The following is a 26,822-nucleotide window of genomic DNA, read 5'->3' as shown; positions in this document are numbered from 1 at the left end:
CCCGCAGCATGGAACCACAAAAAAAAAGCAAGGCAATAATTAACTCTCTAGGACTGGATGTCTGTATGTCTCTTTGCTTTCTGGTTTTTAGGATTTTATCAGAGCCCTTTTGACCAAATTAAGCCTCATAGTTCTCTATTGGGAAAATAACAAATAATTAAAGGAAGTGACAATCCCAAGCCTTGGGCAACACATGTTCAAGCTCCCGTGACATAATTTATGGCCTCATCTAAATCCCATGCCTACTTAACTATATTGCAACTCCCTCAATACCTATCCATTACTCCATGCACATCAAAAAAGAGAACAAACACGCCAAAAGATAATTAAACATTTCATGAATTGTATAAGAACTTTTTATTAACAGATGGAAGTATAATTATGTTTCTAGTTTTACTTTGCACAGGTATCCATGAAAAGGCTGCACATTTAAAATCTACACATTCCAAACCTCCAGAATTTACTCATGCTGAGGATAATAGCTGCATAAGCATTTTGGTTGTTTTTAAAACAGCAGTCGCAGATTCTACTCTTGCATCCACAGAATGTGACCACTGCTACTGATGAACTGTGGTAACTGCAATTTGTTTTCAGTCTGTTAAGATGGTGTTTTGCACTTATGGCATCACTGAATAGTAGCTGATTACTAACATATTAAGGTACCAAACTGTTCTTACCCACTGTGGCCAATAACTTTGTTATACAGGTAAGATGGTAGTCCATATAACTGAAGGTTGTTATCTACATATACGTACTGCAGTTCTGGATATCGCCCTAGGTCTTAAAAAAAAAAGACACCCATTAGAGAAATTTACTTATAAAATAATGATGAACCACACTGACGTAGGTTTTCATATGTTAAAAATGACAGTTCCATTTTAACCAGAACCATTCCGGTCATTGTGAACTAAATCTTCTTGGAAATCTTGCTAGAAAACTGCTGAATGACTCTTCCATTTTGATTTGATTGCTGGCAAAGCAGTTACATTTCTTTCCCTCTGCAGACCAAAAGATGAACTCCTCATCCTTAAGCACTGTTTTTTTATACTTGTATTACCCTCAGTTGCTTGATTTGTTTTCCTCATATATTGAAATTAGTAAAACAAAGCAAAGAAAAAAAAACACTAGATTAAAGGATCAGCAAAGAGCTATTGAACCTTGTCATTGTGGACACTTGGCAGTGACCCGATTCTAGACAGCACTGAATTCCATTCAAAACTCCTGTTGCAGTTCAAAGGTAGTATAGGTGTCCCTGTAAATCATCAACTATGAGATAATCGGAGGTGACTGTTAACTCTCTGAATGATAAATCAATGTTAATTTTGGGGGAGATGATCAGAGCAATTTTTTAAAGCTGTTTAAACAAGATCTGTCCTGAGTTTGGTCAGTTGGTAGTGCTGATAACGTTTGATTCCACATTTTCCCATGCATTGCTCTCACTGAGTGAGCACAAATGTTTGGAGGCTTTTTCCTCAACTTCTGGTGAGGATTTGGTGCCCAGTTCAGCTTGTAGAACTTGGGAAATTTCAGGCATGTCAACCTAGAACTTCATTTTCAACACCAGAACTGCCCAATTGCACAGTAAGGTTAGGAAACCCATAGTCTCTATGATAATAGCTGCCTTTTCTAGAAGTTAGTAGTTTAGTGCTGAAATGATTTATGGAGTAAGCAGATATCATCTAAGTTTTTCAAGTACTGGCCAGTGCAAGTGCAAAACTTAGTAAAGCTGCAGTCTCAGGATCATGAAGAATCGACTTAAGGAAAGGCTGCTGCAAAACTGTTGATCGTTATGATAGTTCCATAAAACAAAGTTACAGAAACAGGATCTGAAACAGTACAAGAAACATTCTGTTGCCTGTGTGGTACTTCAATGTCGAGATTAAAGGAACCACAACCAACGTTTTCAAAGTGGTATATAAATATAGTGCAACTTTGTAAGATAATTTCCTCCACATCAGATTATTCAGTTCAGAACATTTCAAAAATGGAGTAAACATTTGATCAGAACCCATAAGCTTCATGAACAAATACATTAAAACTGGGTCATTTATCATTTGAAGCTTAATATGTCCACCTTAATGTGGGTGCCCCTGAATTTATTCTAGAAGAACCTGTTTCAATTTCTTAGCCAGGACCTTGCAATCACTAACAAGGAGATGGGCTTTAAACTATTATTTATTTTACAAGTTCTTTTAAAGATCTAAAAACCACAATAATAAAGTTAATGTGAATTGAGGAGGCAATTCTTTAGTTAAATACATGCATGAAGTTTGTCATTTTAGGATTTAAAATTTGAGAAGGCCAGAAAACCACTTGGGCCAAACTACCTACTCCTACCAACACTGGGTTTTCAAGATTATATTGACTTATTTACAGTTCATTGATATCATTATCATATGAGGGCTGAAAAATGTTGGTCAGAGCCTTTGCTATCCCTTCACTGACTTCCTTCAATAGTCTGCAACATATACCATCAGGAGCCAGTGACTTGCCTATCTTGTTTTACTTTATTTTCAGTACAAATTCTTTTTCCGCTCTTAGTCTACAATTATTTCTCCACTAGCAGTCATCATTCTCACTTTCATCTATTGGACATATTTTGATGCCCCACAGCTAGATTTTACTCCATCACAAAGCAGTCCTATCATTTCTATTCTTTTTACTTAAAATATGCTTAGAAAAATCCTGTTTCTTTTTATTTAACCTAGTCATTTTCATATTCTCTTTCAGCCCTTCCAATCTCCCTTTTAACTTTCCCACTGTACCTTCTATATCTTTTATGGTTTTTAGTATTGTTACTCCAATTTTAGCATGTACCTTTTAGGTTTGTTTGCTTTCAGTCATGGCACATAACTGTTTGGGCACCCCCTTCATCTTACAACTATGTCTATACTGTTCTCCACCCCCAATATAATTAGTTTTCCTATTCTAATCCATTGTTGTTTGCTAACTGAACTGCCCAGTTAATTTGGGCCCAATCTTTTCCTACCTCCATATACTTTGTCTTTTACCCTTTCAATAAATGCTCTTTCTCCTTTTCTGTTTTCATGCTAAATGTAACTATGTTGTGGCTGCTATTTCTCAAAGACTGTACTACTCACTCATTCTCCACTTCATTTCAATGAATGTGAAGGAACAAAGGGAGACACACAGTTCTCATATGCAATTCAGCCTTGCAGTTTTTTTTTAAACATCATACTCTTCTGTGCATGCTGTTCACTGGAGTCCTTATGTCGAACCTCAAAATATGTGGAATCAACTGGCTGACTGGGAATATGCAGGTGGAGGGGGTAAAAAGGTTATTCTGAAACTCAACAGAGGGCATCATGCTATTTGCGAAAGACGATGCAGGGTGGGTGTAGAACAAACAAGAAAGGATGTGTTGCCAGATCTAAATTTAGCTAAGTCTTTAATTTATGACTGTGAATTTCTATTTTTGCTTGTACCTCAAAAGGGTTGGTAAAGAATTACCATGGTTATTGAAACAAAACCAAAAAATGCTGGAAAAACTCAGCAGATCTGACAGCATCTGTGGAGAGAAAGACAGAGTTAACGTTTCGAGTCCGTATGATTCTTCTTCAGAACTAAAGAGAAGTAAAAATATGGTGAAACATATACTTTTTAAGGGGGGGGGGGGGTGGGACAGGTGAAGCTGGATAGAAGGCCAATGTTAGGTGGAGGCAAAGGAGAGATTGCAAAAGATGTCATAAACAAAAGGTCGAAGGGTGTTGATGGTAGTGATACTGGCTAAAGGAGGTGCTAATGCTAACATTAAGAGTAGAAAGCAGAATGAGCAAGTGACAGATCCAGATTTTACCTTTACCATGGTTATTGTATTTTTATTTGCTGGTTTGTGATTGGAAAGAATGTTTCCCACAACATAACTGGAGAAATTTAAAAGTAGGAAAAAAAATTATAAGGATAAAAACAGGCATAAACACTTAACTAAAACCTAGTTATGATCATCATTGATTTCAGAGTCACAATATAAATGGGAGACTCAATGATCACAGATGCAAGTAAATGTGTTATGAAGACTCAAAAATGATAAAATATACGCCCTCCCAACACAGGAAGTAAATTACATATAATTTAAAATTTTCCAATGGTTAAACTTTGATAAATTGTTCTGAATGAAGATCTACATACATTATGTCTTCATAGTTACTGCCTCACACTCCAAAATCACAAATTAATATTGGGTAGAATCAAATTGTAAGTGAATACTGCATTACTGCAATTGATATAATCTGAGTTAAGGCTGGCATGCTGATCTCAAAGGCATTGCACCTCTCTAGCTGCGGCAACAATAATGGTGACACAACTGTAACAAAATTAAGATTGGATTGTGATTGCTCCAAGATTTTAAGGCCCATGAGATATTGGAGAATAAATATGACAGGGAAAGGTGAGATCATACTTCTCTACAGAAATCTCCCCTGGAGAAACAAAATGACTACAGTAAGCAATATTTGCTTCAAGATGAGATCTTCCACATCCATAGGTAGACTCCAAAAGCAATTATATACCCAAGAGGATAGCTGTAATAAAACAAACACATAAAAGCCCCAGCAGGGGAAAATAAAATCAGCCTTGTACACTTTCTAGCAGTTCATAGGATAAGATAGAAGGTTTTTAGTATTATGGATTGCTTGAGGCCAAAATTTAAAGACCTCAGGAAGCTGTTAAACATGGGATGATGGCCAATGCAGGCCTCAAGTGACTATGTAAACAGAGAAATCAGCAACTAAAATCCAGAGTACTCTTGTGCATCTATCAGACTTCATGCTGTGAAGCACACTGGTTTCCCTGAGAGTATGTTACTGCCATGGTACTGATACCTCGTAGGGGGTGGGTTTGAATGCCACTAGGTCTGGTCAAAAGGAGGGATGTTTAACGAATGAGTACAAAATAAGAATGACTTTCTGAAACCAAGTGAGACAACTGTTGCCTACGGTTAAAATGTTCTCAAATATCTGGTGGAAGGGAAATAACTGCAAACCCTAAACAAATTGGATATGAGCCCAGAGTCTCACCAATCTGAAGATACGATGTTGAAGACAGCAGGTGAGTAGATCCCTGTAACAATCAAGGCATCAGACACTGAAGCTCTCTTTGCCTTCATATTATGAATATTATGAAACGGCAAAAGTGGAAGAAAAATTATGTCATGATGAGCAGGTGCAGTGGCACAGCATGCTGAAGCTCTAACATTCTGTGCCACTTTCATACAGGATGTGGATTTGTTCTTTCATTCTCCATGTGGCGCATTCCATGCTGTTGTGGGAAGGTACAGAACGAATGGCAGGTGCATCCTAACAGGGAGGAAATAAATCTAGTACAGTGAACCTGCTGCTGTCTCCCCACCTCGTGACTACTCAGATGTATACAAATCTGGGGCATTTAATTAAATGTTATATTAAATATATGTATTTATTATGTGAATACAATTATATCTATATCAACATTAAAAACCATTCCCATCTGCTACTGTCTGACGTCACATTTTAAAATGGGCTAAAATAAAAAACCACAGTCTCAAAACTGAAACTCAACAAATCAAATTAAGTAAAAAGTTACCGGCCATTCTTTTCACCTGTAGTTTTTCCTCTCAGCCTGCTGATTAAGGGGCCAAGTTAAGGTTTCAAACATAACCTCATTAAAAATTTAGGCACCTCACAACAGGACTAACTATAAAATTTCCTTCTGTGTTTTTAGGGTATTTATGATAAGGGTTGTGCTTCAAGGCTTCAGCCTCTCACAAAAGCACTGATGCTTAAGCGAATACTTTTCACACAGGTATGCGTCAGCAATTTGTTGGATGTTACAACTGAAATGTGGACAGGGTGCAGAATTTCCCAGTATGCATCATCAAGATTATTCTCCCAGTGTACAACGTGAAAACACTCTTCTCTTATGCTGCAACACAATTTAATTTCCTTTCCTTTTCCAAATGATTTCGAAGCCCACCTGGGAAATGATTTTCAACAGCCTTATTCAATTAAAGGCTCATATTCAAGCTAATATCCAGGCCTTTTTTTTTGATTCAGTGAAAGTGCCTGTGTGCCAGCACTTTTTGTTTGCAATTCTGGTCTCTTAGGAGCAGAGTAGAAAAGCATAAAACTCTGTTATGTTCAATAAAAATCTAACATACAATATAAACCATTAACTGTAGACCGACCAATGTACCTGCTAATTTTTTTGTACTGCTTAGGCGATTTATTTAAGAGCGTGGCCCTTTTAAATATTTTGCATTACAGTGCATGCAATGTAGCTTAAAGGGGCCAACTTGTGCACGGCCTGTGCAAGAACTTGTTGACTACTGCTTGGCCGCACAGCTTAGAGGGGACATTGCTGTACACTTGTATGTCTGTAAAATAATAGAAATCTTCTTGATTAATATCAAGACCAGCCGTTCAGAGCGTGCCACGGACATGCTACAATTCTGTAACGACAAAAGGATTGATTGCAAGTGCAAAACAAACTTCTGGATGTTTAATTAGGTCACTTTTGATCAAAGGAGTTGAGACTGAGGGAGTCATTTATTAAACTAACCATGAGGTAGAATTTCCATGGGCAGTGAATAGGGTTTGGGATTTACAATTTCCTCCTGGAAATTTCAGCAGCAGTTTTTCTGATCTCCCAAAAGAAATTCAGGAGAAATGGCATGGGTTTTTTTTAAACAAAAACAAAAATTGCTGGAAAAGCTCAGCAGGTCTGACAGCATCTGTGGAGAGAAAGACAGAGTTAACGTTTTGAGTCCGTATGACTCTTCTTCAGGACTAAAGAGAAGTAAAAATGTGGTGAAATATATACTGTTTATGGGGGGGTGGGACAGGTGAAGTTGGATAGGAGGCCAATGATAGGTGAAGGCAAAGGATAGATTGCAAAAGATGTCATGAACAAAAAGTCGAAGGGGTGTTGATGGCGGTGATACCGGCTAAAGGTGGTGCTAATGGTGACATTAAGAGTAGAAAGCAGGATGAGCAAGTGACAGGTGGCCCGAATGATGGTGGGATGGGGGGAGGGAATGGTGTGTGAGAAAAGATCAAAATAGGCTAAAAGGTGGGGATAAAACAATGAATGGAAATAATTTTTTAAAATAATAATAAATAGGTGGGAAAAAATATATATAAAAATTTGAAAATAAATATTTGAAAAAAGGTCAAAAAGGGGTGAGGGTGGAGGACAGGGTTCATGACCTGAAATTGTTGAACTCAACGTTAAGTCCGGAAGGCTGTAAAGTGCCTAGTCGGAAGATGAGGTGCTGTTCCTCCAGTTAGCTTCACTGGAACAATGCAGCAGGTCAAGGACGGACACATGGGCATGAGAGCAGGGTGGTGTGTTGAAATGGCAAGAGACAGGAAGGTCTGGGTCATGCTTGCAGTTAGACTGAAGGTGTTCTGCAAAGCGGTCACCCAGTCCGCATTTGGTCTCTCCAATGTAGAGGAGACCACATTAGGAGCAGCGAATGCAGTAGAATAAATTGAGGGAAGTGCAAGTGAAGCGCTGCTTCGCTTGAAAGGAGTGTTTGGGTCCTTGGACAGTGAGGAGGGGCAAAGTAAAGGGGCAGGTGTTGCACCTTCTGCGATTGCATGGGAAGGTGTAGTGGAAGGGGGTTGAGGTGTTGGGGGTGATGGAGGAGTGGACCAGGGTGTCCCGCAGGGAACGGTCTCTACAGAATGCTGACAGATGGGGTGAAGGGAAGATGTGTTTGGTGGTGGTGTCATGCTGGAATTGGCAGAAATGGCAGAGGACGATCCTTTGAATGTGGAGGCTGGCGGGTTGAAAAGTGAGGACAAGAGGGGCCCTATCATGGCTCTGGGAGGGAGAGGAAGGTGTGAGGGCAGAGGCGTGGGAGATGAGTTGGACACAGTTGAGGGCCCATTCAGCCACCATGGGTGGGAAACCTCAGTTAAGGATGAAGACATGTCAAAAGCACTGTTTTGGAAAGTGGCTTCATTGGAACAGATGCAACGGAGGAGAAGGAGCTGAGAGAATGGGATGGAGTGCTTACAGGAAGCAGAGTGTGAGGAGTTGCAGTCGAGGTAGCTGTGGGAGTCGGTGGGCTTGTAGTTAATATTGATGGACAGTCTATCACCAGAAATTGAGACAGGGAGATCAAGGGAAGTGTCAGTGATGGACCAGGGGAAAGTGATGGAGGGGTGGAAATTGGAAGAAAAATTAATTAATTTTTCCAGGTCCAGACGAGAGCATGAAGCAGCACCAAAACAGTCATCGATGTACCAGAGAAAGAGTTGCGGAAGGGCGCCTGAGTGGGAATGGAACAAGGAATGTTCCACATACCCCATAAAGAGACAGGCATAACTGGGGCCCATGCAGGTATCCATAGCCACACCTTTTATTTGGAGGAAGTGAGACGGAGTTTAAGGAGAAATTATTCAGTGAGAGAACAAGTTCAGACAGACGGAGGAGAGTGGTGGTGGATGGGGATTGTTCGGGCCTCTGTTCAAAGAAGAAGCGAGGAGCCCTCAGACCATCCTGGTGGGGGATGGAGGTGTAGAAGGATTGGATGTCCATGGTGAAGAGGCGGCGGTTGGGGCCAGGGAACTGGAAATTGTTGATACGATGTAAGGCATCAAAGGAATCGTGGGTGTAGGTGGGAAGAGACTGGACAAGGGGAGAGGGAACAGAATCAAGATAGGAAGAAATGAGTTCCATGGGGCTGGAACAGGCTGACACGATCGGTCTAGCGGGACAGTCCTGTTTGTGGATTTTGGGGAAGAGGTAGAAGTGGGCTGTCCGAGGTTGGGAGACTATGAGGTTGAAGCTGTGGAGGGAGGATCTCCAGAGGAGATGAGGTCAGTGACAGTCCTGGAAACAATGGCTTGATGTTCGGTGGTGGGGTCATGGTCCAAGGGGAGGTAGGAGGAAGTATCTGAGAGTTGGCGCTCAGCCTCTGGGAGGTAGAGGTCAGTACGCCAGACAACAACAGCACCACCCTTGTCAGCAGGTTTGAGAACAAAGTCAGGGTTGGACCTGAGAGAACGGAGTGCGGCAATTCAGAAGGAGGCAGATTAGAGCGGGTGAGAGGAGCAGAGAAATTGAGACGGCCGATGTCACGCCGACAGTTCTCAATGAAAAGATCAAGAGCAGGTAAGAGGCCAGAGGGAGGGGTCCAGGTGGAGGGAGAATATTGGAGGCGGATGAAAGGATCTGTTGAACGCGAGGAGGACTCCTGCCCAAAGAAGTGAGCACGGAGACGAAGGCGGCGGAAGAAGAGTTCAGCGTCGTGCCAAGACCGGAATTCATTGAGGTGAGGGCATAAGGGTATGAAACTGAGTCCTTTGCTGAGTACTGAACATTCAGCATCAGACAGGGAAAGGTCAGGGGGTATGGTGAATACGTGGCCAGGGCTGGGATTAGAAGACGGGATGGGGTCAGAGGGGTGGGAAAGGGTGGAGGGTCCTGGATGTTGGTATCAATGAGTTGTTGGAGTGTGCGATCCTTAGCACCTGAAAGAAAGAGACAAAGTTTTTTTTAATGCCATTTCTCTGGAGTTTTCGCCAAAGCAATGGCATTACATGCTCCTATAAATATAAAACCCCAGAACGCCCCTTCAGTACTACCAATTCATATGACATCAAGTGTTAATAAAGCCCAGCCAATTGCTCCTGTTTTTCCAGATCCTGAAGTTCACCAAAATGTAGAAGTGGTTTTGGGATTAAGTACAAATGCTTGAATGTTTGGGAACTATGGAAAGTTCATGTAATGTGGAAGGAGAATAGTAAGTTACTGTTAATATCTGCTCTGTCTTGTCACTTCTCATTTGTGTTGCACCATAACAGGCTTGTAATTCCATTAGTGGAAAAAATATCACTTGGAGTGAGGCCCTATGCCACACTTTCATGTCCAGCAATTTACTCAAGTCTCTTCATCATTTGCATCCAGCTCCAATTGCACTGGCTCACGAGCGGAAGCGCCCTCTCCTTTATAGCGTACAGCAAAATCACCACCTTTGCAACAAATTTAGAAGCATACCGTGAAGCAACCCTGGATCAATCCAGGCAGTGGAAACACTGTTTTAGAACCTCAAACATCAGTTAAGAAAGTCCAAACTTTGATACCTGTCTCAATAGTGGCATGAAATAATAACACAAGTTTTGTTGTCCGCCCACCCCGACCCCGCAGGGGAATTCCTTTCATGTTCACTGAAAATCAGATAGTATTGTTGCAAAATAACATGGAAAGTATCAGACAATGAAGCCTATAATCTGCTACTGTGTTCAGAGATTAGAAACAAGCATCCAGATTTCACCTAGTGGCTTGAATTGCTCCATAGGTGTATCAACTTCATGCACTTTTGGAGATCAAGGCGAAACCATTCATTCGCTGTGGCAGTAGCCTTTGAAAGATTCTTATAGCAGGAATTCCCAGAAAGTATCTACACCGGCTAATTAACAAGAAATCACATGCATTGTAAATTACTATTGTCTCAGTATATGGTGAGATTTCACAACCGGTGATCACAACAGAAGCAAGCTTTACTGCCTGAGCTAGAAATTCCACTGGAGGAACACAGTAGATCAGGCATACAAGTCCTTTTGGGAGGGATTTGTTTTGAGGCTTCAAAGAGCGACTTATATGCCAAGTATAAAATGTGAACCAATGTTGGTGCAGGTGGTTGCCATTTTGAAATGTCAAAAAAAACGCTGATAATTAAATCAATGTGTCTTATTTGACTGAATCAAAACATTTTAAAAGGCATCAAATTCATTGCCCTTGGTATCCAACGCAAAGAATTCAACGAATTCATTCTGACTCACTTTGGCTATTGCATCATCATAAGGATCCCACTCTGCAACAGATTTGACAATTTAGGCTTCAGAACCATCCTTCTACAACAAATCATCTTCCTCTCCATCCACTGAATTGAATATCCTGCATTTTTTGAATGATCTGGTGACAGTCTGTGCGTCCCACAATTTGATGAAACCACAAAACATCAAGCGAGGCAGCACGTATATTTCCATTTGTTATGAAGGTTTTTTTTCACCATCAACTATCCCCCTTTTCCATTCAGTGCAAACATGATCCTTCAATGCCTTGTTGAGGTCCACATCCAAAGGTTGAACTATGGGCATGAGATGCCCAGTATAACTTTAACTAGGGTGTTATTTCTTTGCAGGCACCTCTTGATGTGATGAGTTACATGTGATAAGAACAGGTCCCCCACTAAATAAGCTGCATTTTTTACGTGGGCCACCGGGACGCCTATTCCACACATTATTGATCCACAACTTCACTCCATCCAACTGTCGCCATTGACATGCACAAAAGCTCCTGCAGGAAACTTGATTTTCAACATGGTTTTAAGTTTGAAAATTACCACATGCTTTAATTTCAATCAGTCAACGATGTAGCCTAGTACCACTATGAATCTTGTATTTTCACATCCTGTTGTTTTCACTAGAACTGTTATTGAACCTTCCCACTATACAGTTTGGCTGCCGGGCATATCATAATTCACGGGAATTTCATCCATGCTGCTAATGTGACATAATGAGTGCTTATATTTTTGCCGCTGGAATTTTTGAATTACTGGAAACTGACATCAAGGTTTTCCAAGTCTCATATCGATCTTGGCCTTCTGCCACAACATTGGGCATTTTCGTTCCATAAAGCAGCTACACCAACTAGCTGTTGCTCCGACATCTTTGTAGAACTCGGGGTTTGATTTGGCCTATTTAAGTGCGTATATGCATATTTCATTTCTGGTGAATATTCTGACGGGTTTCCAGGGCCCATTCTGATGCATGCTTCTCAAGATAAGGCCAGTTAGAGTTGGAGACTTTGGATAGTTCTGAAAGTGGATAGATACCCCGGAAATCTTTCAAAAATCCTAGTCTAGGTTCAGGGTAACTACAGAACTGACCCTCCAATCACTCACACTGACTACCATCACCCATCGCCCAACCGTTCACCCCTTATCCACCAATCAGCCCCCCACCCCCTGACTATCCCCCCAACCCAACTACCACTCTGGACGATGCTAATCCCCAACTATTCCTGCCAACCAGACCTAATTATCCCCCACCACCCAACTACCTCTCCCTATCTGACCCAATTACTCTTCAACCCACCTTCCATCCTACTAACCTACCACAGAAAAGTAGTCGGTTTGCAGAAGGTCCGAGCTGTCAGCTTTATTGCCTGAGAATAAAGGAACTAAGCTCTGAATATCTTGTCACTTTACAGCCTTTAAAAAAAATGAATTATTCACACTTGACTTTCAATCTCCATACTTTGCAAAATTAATGATAATCAATTGCTACAGTGAAAATGTAAGACTTTGACAGGGAACATAATAACAGCATTAATCAATAAGTTGAGAAAAACTCAGTCCGAAGCAATTCTTTTACATTGTAACAAAATGATAAGTTTATAACTATTACACAATACAGGGCTTAATGCACTCTGGTAAGTAAAAGTAACATGTCTGTACACAACCAAAATCAAAACTGAGTCAACTTGGAATGCATGTGATAATTTTCAAATCAACTATCTGGTCACACTTCACAGGTGAAATGTTAAAGAAATAATGAAACAGATGACCACTTTAGACATGGTTCATTTCCATCTGCGATTGATAATTTATTTAGCTAATAAGCTGTAAACTGAAGTGAAACTTATAGCTGTTTCAGCATAAGCTGTTAAAAGTCTTGGACGAATTAATAAGATCAGGAATTCATTTACTATTCTGTATTTATGCATTAAATCATTGTGTACCTTTCATGGGGGTTCATACCTTTCAAATACAATGAAAACTTCAATGAAAAGGATTCTTTACCAAAATATGGTAACAATTTGGGCACCAGGGTGTATTCACACTGCAAGTTTCGCAGCTATGAAAAATGTGTTGCTTTTCCCAATGCTAAAGATGTAATGTAAATCCAGAATAAAGGCCCGAACTGAATCTAAAGCAAAACAAGACACCCTGGAGTGGATCATCTCACGCCACATGGCCTATGCCTGCTGAAACCAACTCAGCCTCCAGATAGATGACCTGCAGGATCTCCTGCAAGTTACACGCTATAGACCTGAACAAATACCTTTGTTCCTTCCTCATCACTGGGTCATAATTCAGCAGTTTACCAGTGAAAACCATCAGCATCAAGACTTGTCGTGATTCAAGGAGAAGGCCAGCATCAACCTCTCAGGTTAACGAGAGATGTGCAACAAATGTGGCCTTGCCAGCATGAGACACAACTGTCGTTCGATGCAGATATTTCCCCTTCTTGCTACAAAGTCACTTCATTATTCCATTATTGGCATGGCAACAGGAGAAATGGAAAAATATATAAAGATTTCTGAAGCAACAGCCCCCATTTGAATTTATGACATCAAAAAATGTTCAAATTATTTATATTCTCCTTAAACACTTGCAGTCAATCCCCAAGGAACCTTCTCAAGAAGTAAAGCCTGGCCAATTTCCATACCATGCACATAATGTGAGCTGTAATATAACATCCTGAAACTGTGAAAACTTCAACTTCTCAATTCAGCAAATTAGCAAAATATTTTATTGATAGCATATCACAGGATTTCTAATTTTTGTTAACGATTGGGTAGATAGTAAGTATGGTCAAAAAAATCTAGTAACATTTACCTAGCTATTGCTAAAATCCGGTCTTGGTCATTAAAGCCATACACATTTTAAAAGGGCAACTTCCTTGGTAATTCATTTCACAGTTGTTTCTGAAAATGTAATCTGATTAAAAAAATACAAACTCTATTTAGTTGTCCAATTTTAGATTTTCCTAAAAATCTGCTTCATGTATCTAGAACTGTTTTTTCTTCAAGTGTTTGTTTTAAATGAAGATGATGAATCTAAATTAGCCGAAATAAAAATCATCCATGGACAGCACTGATCTGATGGAAGCTTACTGGATTCAATGCAAGATGAGCTTTTTATTATACAAATAACTCCCTGATAATTAGAGTATGATGCTGAAGAATCTAACTACAAAAATATTCTCCCACCTAGAATGTCTTTACAGAAAATTCTCTCACATCCCCAGAAGTTATATAACAGAGGTAGATTGTGTTCTGGGAATTTGCAACGTACGTGAAAAAAAATCAATAATTAAAACTAAAATGGATGCTGCCCACTGCCAAATTGTCACGGGATGTGTGATAAACATTGTTACTGGCATGATGCCAGCACTTTAACTTAAAATGCTAAATGTTTTAAATTATTCTATTATAGGTTGGGATTTGAAATGGTGAATCACCATACAAGAATCCCAAACAAAAGCTAAAAGCTAACAGATGTGAAATCATAGCAAAAGTAAAAGTCACCTTTGAAATCTTCCATGATTAAAGATCAGATGGAGATAGTAAGTTTCAAAAACAACTTGCATTTACATATACCGATAAAATTGCAAAATAGTCCTCAGGCACTTCACAAAAATGTTATCAATCAAAATGACATGTATTCCACAGTAACAAAACAATACTTGAAACTCACCTTGTGGTAAACATTTTAAACTGTTGCTAGTAACAGAGAGTTCATTCAAGTTTTGAAGCATGCAAAGCTGTCTAGGTAAATCCTTAAGGTGGTTCCGGTCAGCTGCCAGGTACTGCAGGGAAAAGCATAAATGAAGGCTCTCTGGCAATGCTGTCAAGCAATTGGTTGAGACATCAAGTGTCTGTAGTTCTCCCAGATCTCCAATTTCTGCTCAAGACAAAAATAACCCATTTACAATCTTAAACCATTTATAATGGTATCATTATATAATTCACGATGAAACAGGTAATAACTTTTGGAACACTGTAATAAGCCCCCATCTTCCCTTCAGCAAAAAAAAAAAATAACAGGAGTAAATCTGGATGCTAGTTTCACTATTTTTTAAAAGAAAATAGTTGTCACTTATCAGTTGTATTTTTAATCTTACATAGTAGAATCTATATTCTGCAGAGTTGCATATTGTTTCCACTCCTTTTCCAGAAAAAAATCTCTAATTTCCTATCCAATCTATTACACATGAAAATGAATTCACCCCCAAATAAGCTTAACTTAAAATCAAAATCTTGCTTTCAGGAATGGCAACTAAAAACATTTTCTGAATATTAAATTTGGTTAGTTCTAGAATTATGGACAGGTTGAATGAACACAAGAAATGTTTTTTTTTAACAACCTCTTAATCCTATTGCTGCAAGGTTAATTCCAGCCAAAGGTACATGCATAAGTACACAATCTATTTCCATTAACAACTCTCTCAATCTTGGCTATAATCAGTTCTGCAAAAACAAACATCAGTTAGGATATAATGTACAACATTTTTAGTATGTGATCATTGGGCACCATTCCCCTATCTCAGATTGCTATAAAACAGAAAATGAAGTCTAACAATTCAAGTTAGTTGTTTAAAATACTGCCCGAGAAGGAAACAGAAGGTTGGAGGTGATTTACAAGGAAAGAAGCATTGAGGACTTTTTTTGGAGAACGGGGATGATGGAATTTAAATGGGGGGAGGATAGCACCAGAGAAAAGATAACTATTTAAAATGTCAACTGGCACACTAGCTAGGAAGGGAAGTCAGGTGATCAGCAGCTTCAAGGGAATGGAGTCATTGGACAAAAAGCTTGACCTTGGCTGATAGAGGTGGGCTTCATGACAAGATGAGCTCAGTGGTGGCACGAAGGGAGACAGGAGAAACTAGAGAAGAGGATCAATAGGCTGGAGGGGGTGGGGGCGCAGGAGGAGAGATAGAAAGCAGCAGAGGTGGCTGAAAATATTGTCTTAGTATCAAAGCCATCCACAAGCTCTACACTTGTAGCTGAGGGGAGAAGGATTTAAGGAAATGCCTGGTAGTGGAGAAAAAAAAATTACATCTATAGCACCTACTGCGTTTTTTTTATTTTCTTGGGAAAATGAGAAATTTATTTATCAAAGGTCTCCAATACAGTGGAGATTAAATATACTGCATTTTAACATAATAGATAATTTAGCTGAACATGCAAAATAAAATTCTCAACTAAGGATCATGTGTTTGACAAAATAATTACATAACATCTTCAGTGATAAGAAGTATAACAATAGACAGATGAAGTGTTATAGTTTAGGGAATATTACACAGATTTACAATGATGAAAAGGGGAAAAAACAGAGCAATCATTTTAATGAATCTATGTGTGAAACAAAGAAGGTAAAACACAGTCAGGCCCATTTCCTTTGCTGTCAGATCCACCATTGCTGAAAGGATGTTATTCTATTCACTAAACAATCTGCAAGCAAGAGAAGTGGAAGTCTGTTTATGATTCTCAGGAAGTCTGGTGGGGTGGAAGAATACCAGAACAGGATAAAATGTATCACATGAAACACAAGAGGATAACAAGGTCAGTTTGTATCATAGCATGTCTGTCGTTTCAAATACAATATGAAGCAATGCCAAACTAGTGTATTTTTGTTCATGGATTTTAAAAATACTGGTTGCAACATCAGAGAAGCCTCCTGGCTATCAGAAATATAAAATGTATAAATGGGCAAATTTAAAACCAAACATGGCATTACTAGTACCTATGGATGAGTTTGTGTGGCATTTCAAATAAACATTTTGACCCTTCCCAAAAAGACCGTCATGTGATTATGTAACAAAGCACTAATTTGGAGAGGGAGCATGACTGAAAAGTTCTGTTTAAAACTACAGCACAAGAATTTAGGCTATGCAACTTTCCAAATTCCAATCTCAACTTCAGTTTATATTAAAGTTCCCCCAATGGGTACATTTGCTAACTTGAGCTACATCTTCAAGGGAATTATAGAACATGAGCCATTGGGTACTGCCAAACTGAACCTGCCAGTGGGTTGAATGTGGAGACATTCTTAAGCTACACTGTTCCATCCTTAAAGAGGAGGGTTTATTTCAGTATTTCAGGGGAACTAGATTGGTTGGGGGGGGGGGGGGGCGCGGGGGAGATGGTGTGGTGGGCAGTGGAGGGAGGAATGGTGAATAAAGAAAAAGGAAATTGATCACCAATTCTATCAATAAATGTGACTGGCTAGTTTGCTTATACTTGAGTGCAGAAAATACACAAAATTTTCTTGAACTGAAATCACACAGCAAGCAGCCATATGTAAACACAGCCAAAACATTTTGCTTGCAAGCAAACGAGTACTTATTAAGTGTAATAAAATAAAGTCGGGCTTTTAGCAGGTATTGTGGAATGTGATGTGCAGCATCCAGACCAGAATTGTACTCCGGATTGTGGCCACATGTAACTTAATAAAAGGAGCTTGGATGTATCCACAAAGCTCTGCTCCCTGGCAGTTCATTTTTAACGTCAGGAGTCCACAGGTGGAAGCTTGGCACTTTCTTCTTTCATGAACATGTTGTTGCACTTTCAAAATGCAGCTTCACCCTGGTTGATAGGTAATACTGCACTCATTGAATGCTGGCTGCCTGATGTCATATAAAGGTGGAAGTGTAAGTCCAAAATATATGTGGGAGAATAAGTTGAGGTGATTTTTGGGTAAGTGACGCACTTCACAATCATTGTGCGTGTTTTGGCAGGATATATGCAAATCTAATTTTTATTGGAGGACTTGATTGGCAAATGTTGAGTGTTTCTCAAATTAAACGCAGTACACTCTTTGCAAAAATATTCTTGCACTAGCTCCCAAACGTTGTCATAGGAACCTCTAACAACGACGAAAAACAAAACTCTCAATTGTGGCTCCATCATCACTGCTGAACAGTTGTCAGGTTGCAGTAGATTCTTTGTATACCATGCTGGTAGGAACATGCAATGGCAATTTAATTTGTGTTAATATGATTGCAGTATATTACACACAGATAATTTGTCTTGTGCTAAAATCTTGAAACAAAATACTTTTCCTGGGATACAGAACAGTTTTTCCCTCCAGAGGTGCCCTGAAAACAATTAGGAAATTGGCTTTTGCACCCCAGCCAAAGTAAAAACATACATACAGTTCTCAAGAGGTTTACTGCAGCGGTCACTGAATGCATTTTGCTTGTAAAGAATTCTAAACTTTAACAATAGCATGAGAGCAGTAGGTTGCAAAAAATGAAGAAAAGCAGCATCTGGAATTATTCTCCTGCACATTGAAAATATTGTAATTTAATTGATTTTAAGGATTATTTTAGAATTGGTACATATGAAGGTTACTTTTTCCCAATTTACACGTGCGAAGCTGTACAAATTAATCTGGGAGTTGTAAATCCACACTCCTTACCATCTGCAAAAAAGGGCTACGTTTCAATGCTGAAAACCTGCCATTTCAATATCCAATGAGATCATACAGAGATAGTACCTCCTCGTTGGTTTGCTGCACTTTCACCAAGGTTTTCATTGTCCTTTATATTGCAAGCTCAAAAGCTCTACATTTTCAAGAGGAAGAGAAGGGTGACACTAAAAAAAAAATCAGTTCCTATTCCTTCAGAGCCATAGTAACTACATTCCAGAGCCTGTTGCAGCCAATAACAGACTCTAATGAACTTTATATCACTCATGGTAAACTTTAGGAACTTCAGAAATGAGGCAGACAAAACTGGTGCCAATTAAGAAAAGTGTGATTTGCCTTAATCTATCACACACTAGATGGAATGTTACCAAAGCTCTTTACCTGTGAATCTAAGTAATTATTAAACAACAACATAAATTCAATTCTATTTCTTCTTCCACCCCTAGTCCTATCAGCCTTTATAGGAAGCAGCTCAGTATAGGTATTCACACACACAAAAATGACCAGACTGGAGTACAGCATGATAAAACACACAGTATGATATTCTCTACGACTGTCTGTTGTATGGTTGTATGAGGTAGCATGAAGTCATCTAGAGCCTTGTATGGTTGAACAATAACTTTGTTAACACATAATGATATACATATATATAGGATACAGTCCTGATTAGGTGCTATCTTCATGCCGACTTCTACCAGACTCACCGCTACACTCTACTGCACCCATGTGACTCTTTACATCATGATGTGGGCAGTACTGTTTCCCCAGGTCCCAAACACCCTAATACTACACCTCCCCGCAAGTCTTTACACAAAAGTATTTACAATAATATTTACATGCTACTGTTCTCTCCCCAAGTCTCTGACTTGACAGATTCAGATAGTCTGGGGGCTTTATGACCCTTCCAGATTGCGTTCTTTTTAACTTTGGAGGAGTGGTAGTCTCAACTGCTTTGGGCTAACTTTGTTGGGCTGGAGTTGGGCTTGTAGTAATTGATGTTTCAAATACTCAAGCGTCAACATCTAATTCACTTCTTGGTGTTGTATTTTTCTTTGTTAACAATCTGTCTTACTTGGTCAGATTCCATGCGCCTATCCCAATCCTTCTGGAGGGGATGTTCTCTCCAATCATTCATAGAATGGACTTGGAATTTTTTTTTCAGTGGCGTGCACCATGTTCTTTCTTGAAGCTGCAGGTTATATCCCTTATGTTTGTATGTTCCTTATCCTTGAGCTCAACCTGCAGTTTGGCTTCTAATGCTCTGCTCTGTTTCTTCATGTGCACTTGAGCCTGCATGAGTTTTGTCTTGGTGAGTTGATGGTTGCTTCTCTCCTGCTCCAGGATCAACTTCATGTTGTGCATGTGAGCTTGAAGCTCCAGCTTTGTTGCTGTAGCTTTTGCTGGTCCTGTGACAGCCACTGTTTGACTCTGAAGTTCAGGCTCAATCTTCTGCTGTTGCTCCTTCTCCTCTGTATCTTCTGTTTTAAGTATGTTGGTGCTCATCTGGAGGATTGGTTGGTCCGACCAAAGAGGAGTATTTTCTGCCTTCTACAAAGGAGCTGGAATAACTGCCTCTGCAAAGCGTAAGGACAATTCTAAACTGAAGTCCCAGTTGAAATCATTATTAACACTGGTGGATCTCTTGAGAGTTTCCAATTCAGTGTAGTTGCCGACAGTGGTTGTTTTGACGTCTTCTGCTATATTGAGGTAGTTGAGGGCAACACAAGCATCTCTGCTCAAGAGAGAACAGGGTTGATTGCGGATGACATACAGAATTTCCATTATTTGCATGTTACCATACTGGAGCAGTTCTTAAATCATGCCTATGACCTGCTGTCCATAGCCAAAGGTCTTTTAACCACGGTTCGCCCTTTTGTTGCTTTGAGTTGGGCTGTTGGGGTTGCTCTGTACCACAGTTTAACTTTGGCACTCAAAATGGATCGTTCTGCTAGTGGATTTCCAAATGTTTGACAATTTGAGCAGCTTTTTCCAAAGTTGGATCTTCTTTAGATTGGAGCACATCTGATGGTGTATCATCAGCCGCTCCCATTACTATTCGGTCTCTTATGAGGTCCAACTTAAAGTCACCAGAGTCAGAGCTTTCAGCCAATCTGCTTAACTCATTTATGAAAGACTCTACAGGTTCCCTGGGCTTTTGGACTCTTGTTAAATTTTGCTTGCTCCAAAATTTTATTGCTCAACTTAAAAGTAGGTGTCAAAGGACTTCATGACCTCTTTAGAGTTATTGGAAGATTCATTTATTTCTTGTCTGGCAATGATATCATTAGCTATTGGACCTACTGAATATAATTGTGTATTCACTTGTTTAGGCTCTGTTTTCTTGTTCAAGCCTGATGCTATCACATATCTTAAAAATCATCTCCTCCCTAACACCCAATTTTATGCCTGGTCTAGCCCTTTCATCTGCCTTAATTGGTCTGGCAGTGTTGATTTACCATCTATGGCTCTTTTCAGCACAGGGGAATACAGCTTTTAAGTATGCTTTTTTCCCTCTTCCCGGGGTTATCATGGTTACGAAGCTGTTTTAAAGTTCAGCAATTCTGCCAAAAATCTTTTGGACAAATCGTTTTGGCCAGCTAGTTGCTTTCCTGAGCTTGGAGAATCGAATTGAAGCTGAATTTTTGCTCTGACTTGTCCTGAAATTTTTTTTTTTGATTTTCCATTCACGCATGATCACCTGTTATGGTTCTGACTCTGGATCCGGGCTGCAGCATTATTCAAGCCATGTCCATTAAAATAATCGGCCTGCCAGTGCTGCCGGATTACTGCGCCAAATGTAAAAGCTTATTTCAGCCTTTCTTTTGGGAGCTTGCTCGCCCTTTTGAAATCTGGTTAGGTCCTTTGACTTGGCTTTCAATCAGGTCTCGCAACGGACCACCACGTGCGCTGGTGGAGTCTTCTTACGCTGCACAGTGGATCTTTCTTCTGCCCTTCAGCCTCCATGCCTGTCATGGAGCTTCTTAGGCAATCTCCGGCTGTGTATTCGAGGTCTTCAAGTTAGGCACACTTCTTTCAGGCCAGAGTGCAGTTTCTTTACTTCTTTATTCTCAGGAGTTCTTTTGGAGTCATCACCTGCTGCCACCAGGTTGTATGTTATCTCCTATCTTCATGCCGACTTCTACCAGATTCGCCACTACATTCTACTACATCCATGTGACTCTCCACATAATGTGGGCGATACTGTTTCCCCAATCCCATATTAACCCTTACAGTCCAAAACTCCCCAATACTACACTATCCACCGCAAGCCCACCTTCACAGGTCAATATATGCGTTGAGATCCCTACAGTTCCACGCACTATAAAATTGGCCTTACTGGCAACCTCGTAAATAGGGCCCCGAGCCATTTGCTCACCGTGCAAGCTTGATGCTGAAATAGGGTGCATCAAAGCTATCCTGTGGGATAATGGCTACCCCGATCAGATCATTGCTCGCTGTATATCATGCAAACTCATGAATGGACCTAAGGCTGCCATTTTCAGTTCTGAAAAGCACCCAGTCTACCTCAGAATACTCTGGAAAAATTTGAACAACATGTGAAGCTAGCTGCTTCATGCTGCTACTATGCTGTAGCAACACAAGTGGTATTCTCCACTAACAGGATGCTGCGTCAAGCTAAACAGACGTTCTTCCTGCCCCACAAATGAGTAATGTGGTATATAAATTTCAGTGCCACTGTGATGACAGGCATGTGGGCCGTATGCCTCAATGACTGGTGGATCATATCAAACAGCACATCCCTTCAGCTGTTCACAATAGGCAAAGCACTGACCATACTCAACCAGCCCATGCTTGCAAAATTCAGAACATAGTGTCCAACACTAGATGTGATTCTGCGATTGGACAATGCTTACTAAACAATCATGATTCTGCTATGTATTACAGCAGCAACTAATTTAAGGTTATCAATCAGGTTCTCAGTGCAGCTCACTTACTGCATGCTAGAAGCTACATGTATTCACAAACAGGGCCTTGTCCTTTGCAAACAGAAAGGACATGCCCACACAGTGCACCTTTCTCACCTAAAAAAATGCTTGGGGGACAACCATTCCCTGGTTCATTCCCTGTAACATGGCCTTGACCAGAGTTTACCTGTTTGGTTTGAATTTAAACAAAAGCTTGGCAATTAACTGTTCCCTGGTGCATTCTCTGTGGAAACGCCTCTCACCAGAGTCTACCTGCCAACCAATCAGCACCCTCTTCTCATGTAGTATAGATTGTTGTTCCCTTTGAGATTTGGTGTTCTTGCAAATCTGTCCTGTTAAGTGCAAGGTGAAAAGCTTTGACAGCATGCCTCTGTTCAGCAAGGCATTGTATTTGCTGCACTGAAACAGGCCATTCAGCCCAACAGGCCTATGCTAGTGTTTATGCTCCGCATAAACCTCCTGTCACCTTACTTCATCTCACTATCAGTATATTTTCCTATTCTTTCTTCCTCATGTACTTATCTAGATTCCCCTTACATTTATCTAAATACAAAAGGCAGAATAGAAACTAAATGATATTCTCATGGTATTGATTTATAATTTAATGTTTTTGGAATAATAAACCCAAGAGCAGAAACTGCTTCGTTCAAGATTAAAATATGAAAGAAATAAACAAACAAACTTGCATTAATATGGTGCTATTCACACCCTTGAGAGATAAGTTCTGGGATAATGTTTTTTTAGAAAGTGTGCTCTTGCAATCCATCTGCAAGCATGCTGAGAAAACACTAGGCAAGGCAAGGTCATGTATGAATTGATAAACTGCTTTAGTTTACAGTAAGTGAACATATAAAATGGCCAAGTCTGATAAAACTCCATCAGCATAGCTTAACTTTCCATAATACAAATAAAGAACCATACTACCTCAGTTCATTCAATGGGTTGTTTTGCTTGACTTAATGTCCCTCCTGCTTTTCCTATCTTTCTGAATCTGGCCAAAGGCTTTGCAACCCTACCGGTTCTTTATGTTACTTCTTCTGCACTCCCAGGGAGAACACAAGATTCTCTCTGAACTCTCAATCCACCAAGTATCCAATTCGCAGTCATCTTTAAAAAATCTTTTTCTTGAATGTTACTATGCTCACTTTTCCTACTTAAAAGGGCTCAAATCCCTCATCCTAATCAACATAAGTAACTATCTTTGCAGTAAAGAGATGCCTTCAGTAGTATGAATTCATTACGGTTTAAAGCCAAGAGAGAAATGTAACAAACACAGGAAATTCACCCCCACTAGGCTTGTATGTATATACACCCAAACCAATGGTAACTCACATTGCAGTCATTTAACTATCTGGATCTAGGTATTATTTGGGTTGCACATTTCAGGTTATTAGCTGGCAGGGGATTAGTCCACAGACACTGCAATCATTTGACTAGAACCACTAATAAATCAGCTAAAATATAATTGTATTGGATCTCCTATGATACTGGGATCCAGTCTTAGAGAGTTTTACAAAAAAAAACACCTATACAGCACCTTTCATGTAGTAAAACATCCCAGCCACTTCACAGGAATACTATCAGATAAAATTTGACACCGAGCCACAGAGATATTCGGACAGGTGAGATATTAAGGAGCAACTTAAGAGGAGGAAAGCCAGGCAGAGAGGCTAAAGGAGGAAATTCTAGAGTGTATTTCCACTTTTATTCTCTTCATCCAAACCCTATTTACCTTAAGCCCCTTTATTAATTTTCCAAAAGGAGATGCCATTCATGATTCTTTTAATTAAAAATACTAATTGAAGATTGTAGTGTCATACAGCCAAATACATTTTAAAACATTTCAGAAAAAAAATAATGCTCTGTGCTAATTTTTGTGGTTCCACTGTCACATTAATCATGACTAGCTCAATGTCAATCTTTTGAAGCAAGAAAGCACATCAATTTTTTCTATCAACTGGACCAGGTATCTCACATTGATGGGTAACAACATTTCTTTTCCAAATGCCAAGCTACCTTAATAGTTTTAAATGGCAGGTCACTAATTTTAACAAAATAAATACAAGGATCCAATCATTTCCTTTTTAAAACAAAAATTAATTGCCACAATCCTGCCCCCAATACTAGGGTTAATATGCTGTCAGCTGAATTATTTTTGAGGCTAGAAAAATTGTAACACTTTAGGACAGATTCCTCTCTTTATCTCTGTATTTGAACACCCTTGGCAGCTTCACAGTCCAGAAGGGAGACACAAAGTCTTCTCTCGTATTGCCACAAAATGGTGGAAAATTCACGAACATGGCTGTATCGTCATCCTTCTCTTCCTCTGTGCCCCCAAGAGAAACCCAGTCTCTGTTCAATGCAGCTCATGTCAGGAACAGAGTAAAGCTGTGTAATTTGTTTTTAATTCTTTTTTCTCTCACACATCCAGCATAACATTGTTTCTTCTGTGAGCAAGGTCCTTGTGACTCTTTAAAGAGCCAGCTGAAATAAACTGGCCATTTTAAGTTTAAATGCCACACAATTCAATGCAGATTAGTCAACTGATTAACTTCACAAGTTGAGTGAAGTGTGCTTCTAAACAAACTGAATAGATATTCAGTTAAAAAAAATTGGTACAACTGTACCTAATGTCAGCATCTCTGGTATTACTGAAAAAAGATTTTTTGTCGAAGCTGTTCATCTTGCACTCATCAGGACAATTCATAAGAAAATACCAATATCAGGGGAAATAACATATTTATGCTGTATGAGAAGAGTGCGCTGATTGATTGGTAGAGGTGTTGCCATGGATAATGCACCAGTGGGTGATGACTGACAGTTAACTGCCAAGCATTATTTGAAATTTAGGCCAAGCAGCTTGACTCTAATTGGTCAATCTTGACCAATCACCCACTGGTGCATTCTCCATGGCAACGCTTCTAGCAGAGTCCATTCTCTTCTCATACAGTATAAATATGTTGTTTCCTCACATTAGAACAATTAGCAAGAAAATACAATGAGTGCAAGACGAAAAGCTTTGAGAAAAAATGTCTTTTTCAGCAGTACTCAAGTCCTGTACTACCAAACGGCTATGAGCATCTCTCAGGAATTTAATAAATACAAAAACTTCACAGTGGCCTAGAATGGCAAAAAACAAGATACTGCATGGATTATTGCTGTTTTCTATTGCAATGTTTTTAAGTGTTTCTTGCCTTTGTTGTGCACAACACTGTTTCAAACTGCATTCTTCTCTGTGTATTGTGTAATTGGGAGTGAGATTGTATTTTGACCTTTGTTCGTGGTTCGAACTTTCAGGCCACTAAGTCTATCAATCAATAAGACAATGACATAGGAATGTTAAAAAATATAAAGATTTTAAATAATGAAGTGAATGATTACTGTTGTATAAGACATTTTTCATGTTAGCTGTGTCAAAATTGATTAACAATTGAATATTTATACTGAAGGCACATGATAGGTAGACAAATTTATAGCGTGCAACATTGCAGACACCAGCAAGAATTAATATGGACTACATTAAGAAAGCATTTCAGTTATTGCTTGAAAACATGTCCTTCTCTTAGTTATAACAAACCACCAGTTGCATAGAATTATCATACTGTAGCATTTCTGCCCTCTAGTGGATTGAAGCTACAATTTTTACAGAATAGGCCATTTAAGGGACAAAATGGGCCAAGCCCCAGCTTCCTTTCAGATGAGAAATTGATCTTCACCCAATACTTCAGGAATAACTAAACAAGTTTCACATGGCCACAGGAAACAGCTAGCATTTGTATTGCATCTCACTCCCCAAAACCTGTCCACCAACTACAAAACACAAGTGAGAAGTGGGATGGAGTATTCTCCACTTGCCTGGATGAGTGCAGCTCCAATGACACACAAGAAGCTCAGCACCAAGTCCCCTCTTATAAGTTAAGGCAGGTCGTGTAATGAACTCAGTGCTGGAAATCAAGGTTTCTAGTTTAAACACTTGTTTCAGAATTTTCCTTCACCTGCGATGGGTTCAATAGGATGAGAGACTACGTGTATTGTATATATGTTGCAAAATGTTAGCTTATACTAGGATAAATTGCCAGATTGGATACAGTGTTCAGTTGAACAGTAAAATAAGAGTGCTGGAATAACCTTCTAGATATATATTTCCTTGCTACATCTTATATCACATACAGGTAATTTCATAGGGCAGTATATACTCCGGAAAATATATTTTTTTCCTTTATTCTTTCATGGGATGTGGGTGCCAATGACAAGGTCAACATCTGTTACACATCCCTAGTTGCCCTTGAACTGAATGGCTTGCTCAGCCATTTCAGAAGGTGTGCTAAGAGTCAACAACATGGCTGTGGGTCTGGAGTCACATGCAGTCCAGACCAGGTAAGGATGGCATTAGTGAACCAGGTAGGTTTTTACAACAATCGATAATAGTTTCATGGTCACCATTACTAAGACTGGCTTTCAATTCCAGATTTATTAATCAAATTTAAATTTGAACCTGTGTCTCTGGAACATTAGCCTGGGCCTCTGGATGACTAGTCCTGTTAGTCTATCACTATACAACCGTACCCCCTACAAGAATAAGTAAAATGCTTAAGAATATTGGGTCATGTTAACTACAAGAACATCAATAAGTTTGCAACCACTTA

The 26,822-nt window shown here is 39.6% G+C and overlaps 1 protein-coding gene across 3 annotated transcripts in view; it reads right to left on the bottom strand.

Annotated features, from left to right (window-relative positions):
- The window catches only part of lrrc28 (leucine rich repeat containing 28), a 62,804-nt gene that overhangs the window by 23,262 nt on the left and 12,720 nt on the right, over positions 1 to 26,822 (bottom strand). For all 3 annotated transcript variants that reach the window (XM_078530371.1, XM_078530370.1, XM_078530372.1), the window contains 2 exons: positions 14,492 to 14,698; positions 678 to 780 (listed from right to left, as the gene is read on the bottom strand). In XM_078530371.1, the coding sequence (XP_078386497.1) occupies positions 678 to 780; positions 14,492 to 14,698 (310 nt within the window). The remainder of the gene's footprint in view (positions 1 to 677; positions 781 to 14,491; positions 14,699 to 26,822) is intronic.

The sequence above is a fragment of the Cetorhinus maximus genome, chromosome 26 (assembly GCF_964194155.1).
Source record: "Cetorhinus maximus chromosome 26, sCetMax3.hap1.1, whole genome shotgun sequence".
In the NCBI taxonomy this organism is placed as follows: Eukaryota; Metazoa; Chordata; class Chondrichthyes; order Lamniformes; family Cetorhinidae; genus Cetorhinus; species Cetorhinus maximus.
The sequence above is the reverse complement of the archived record's forward strand: the minus strand, read 5'-3'. Positions and strand labels throughout refer to the sequence as shown.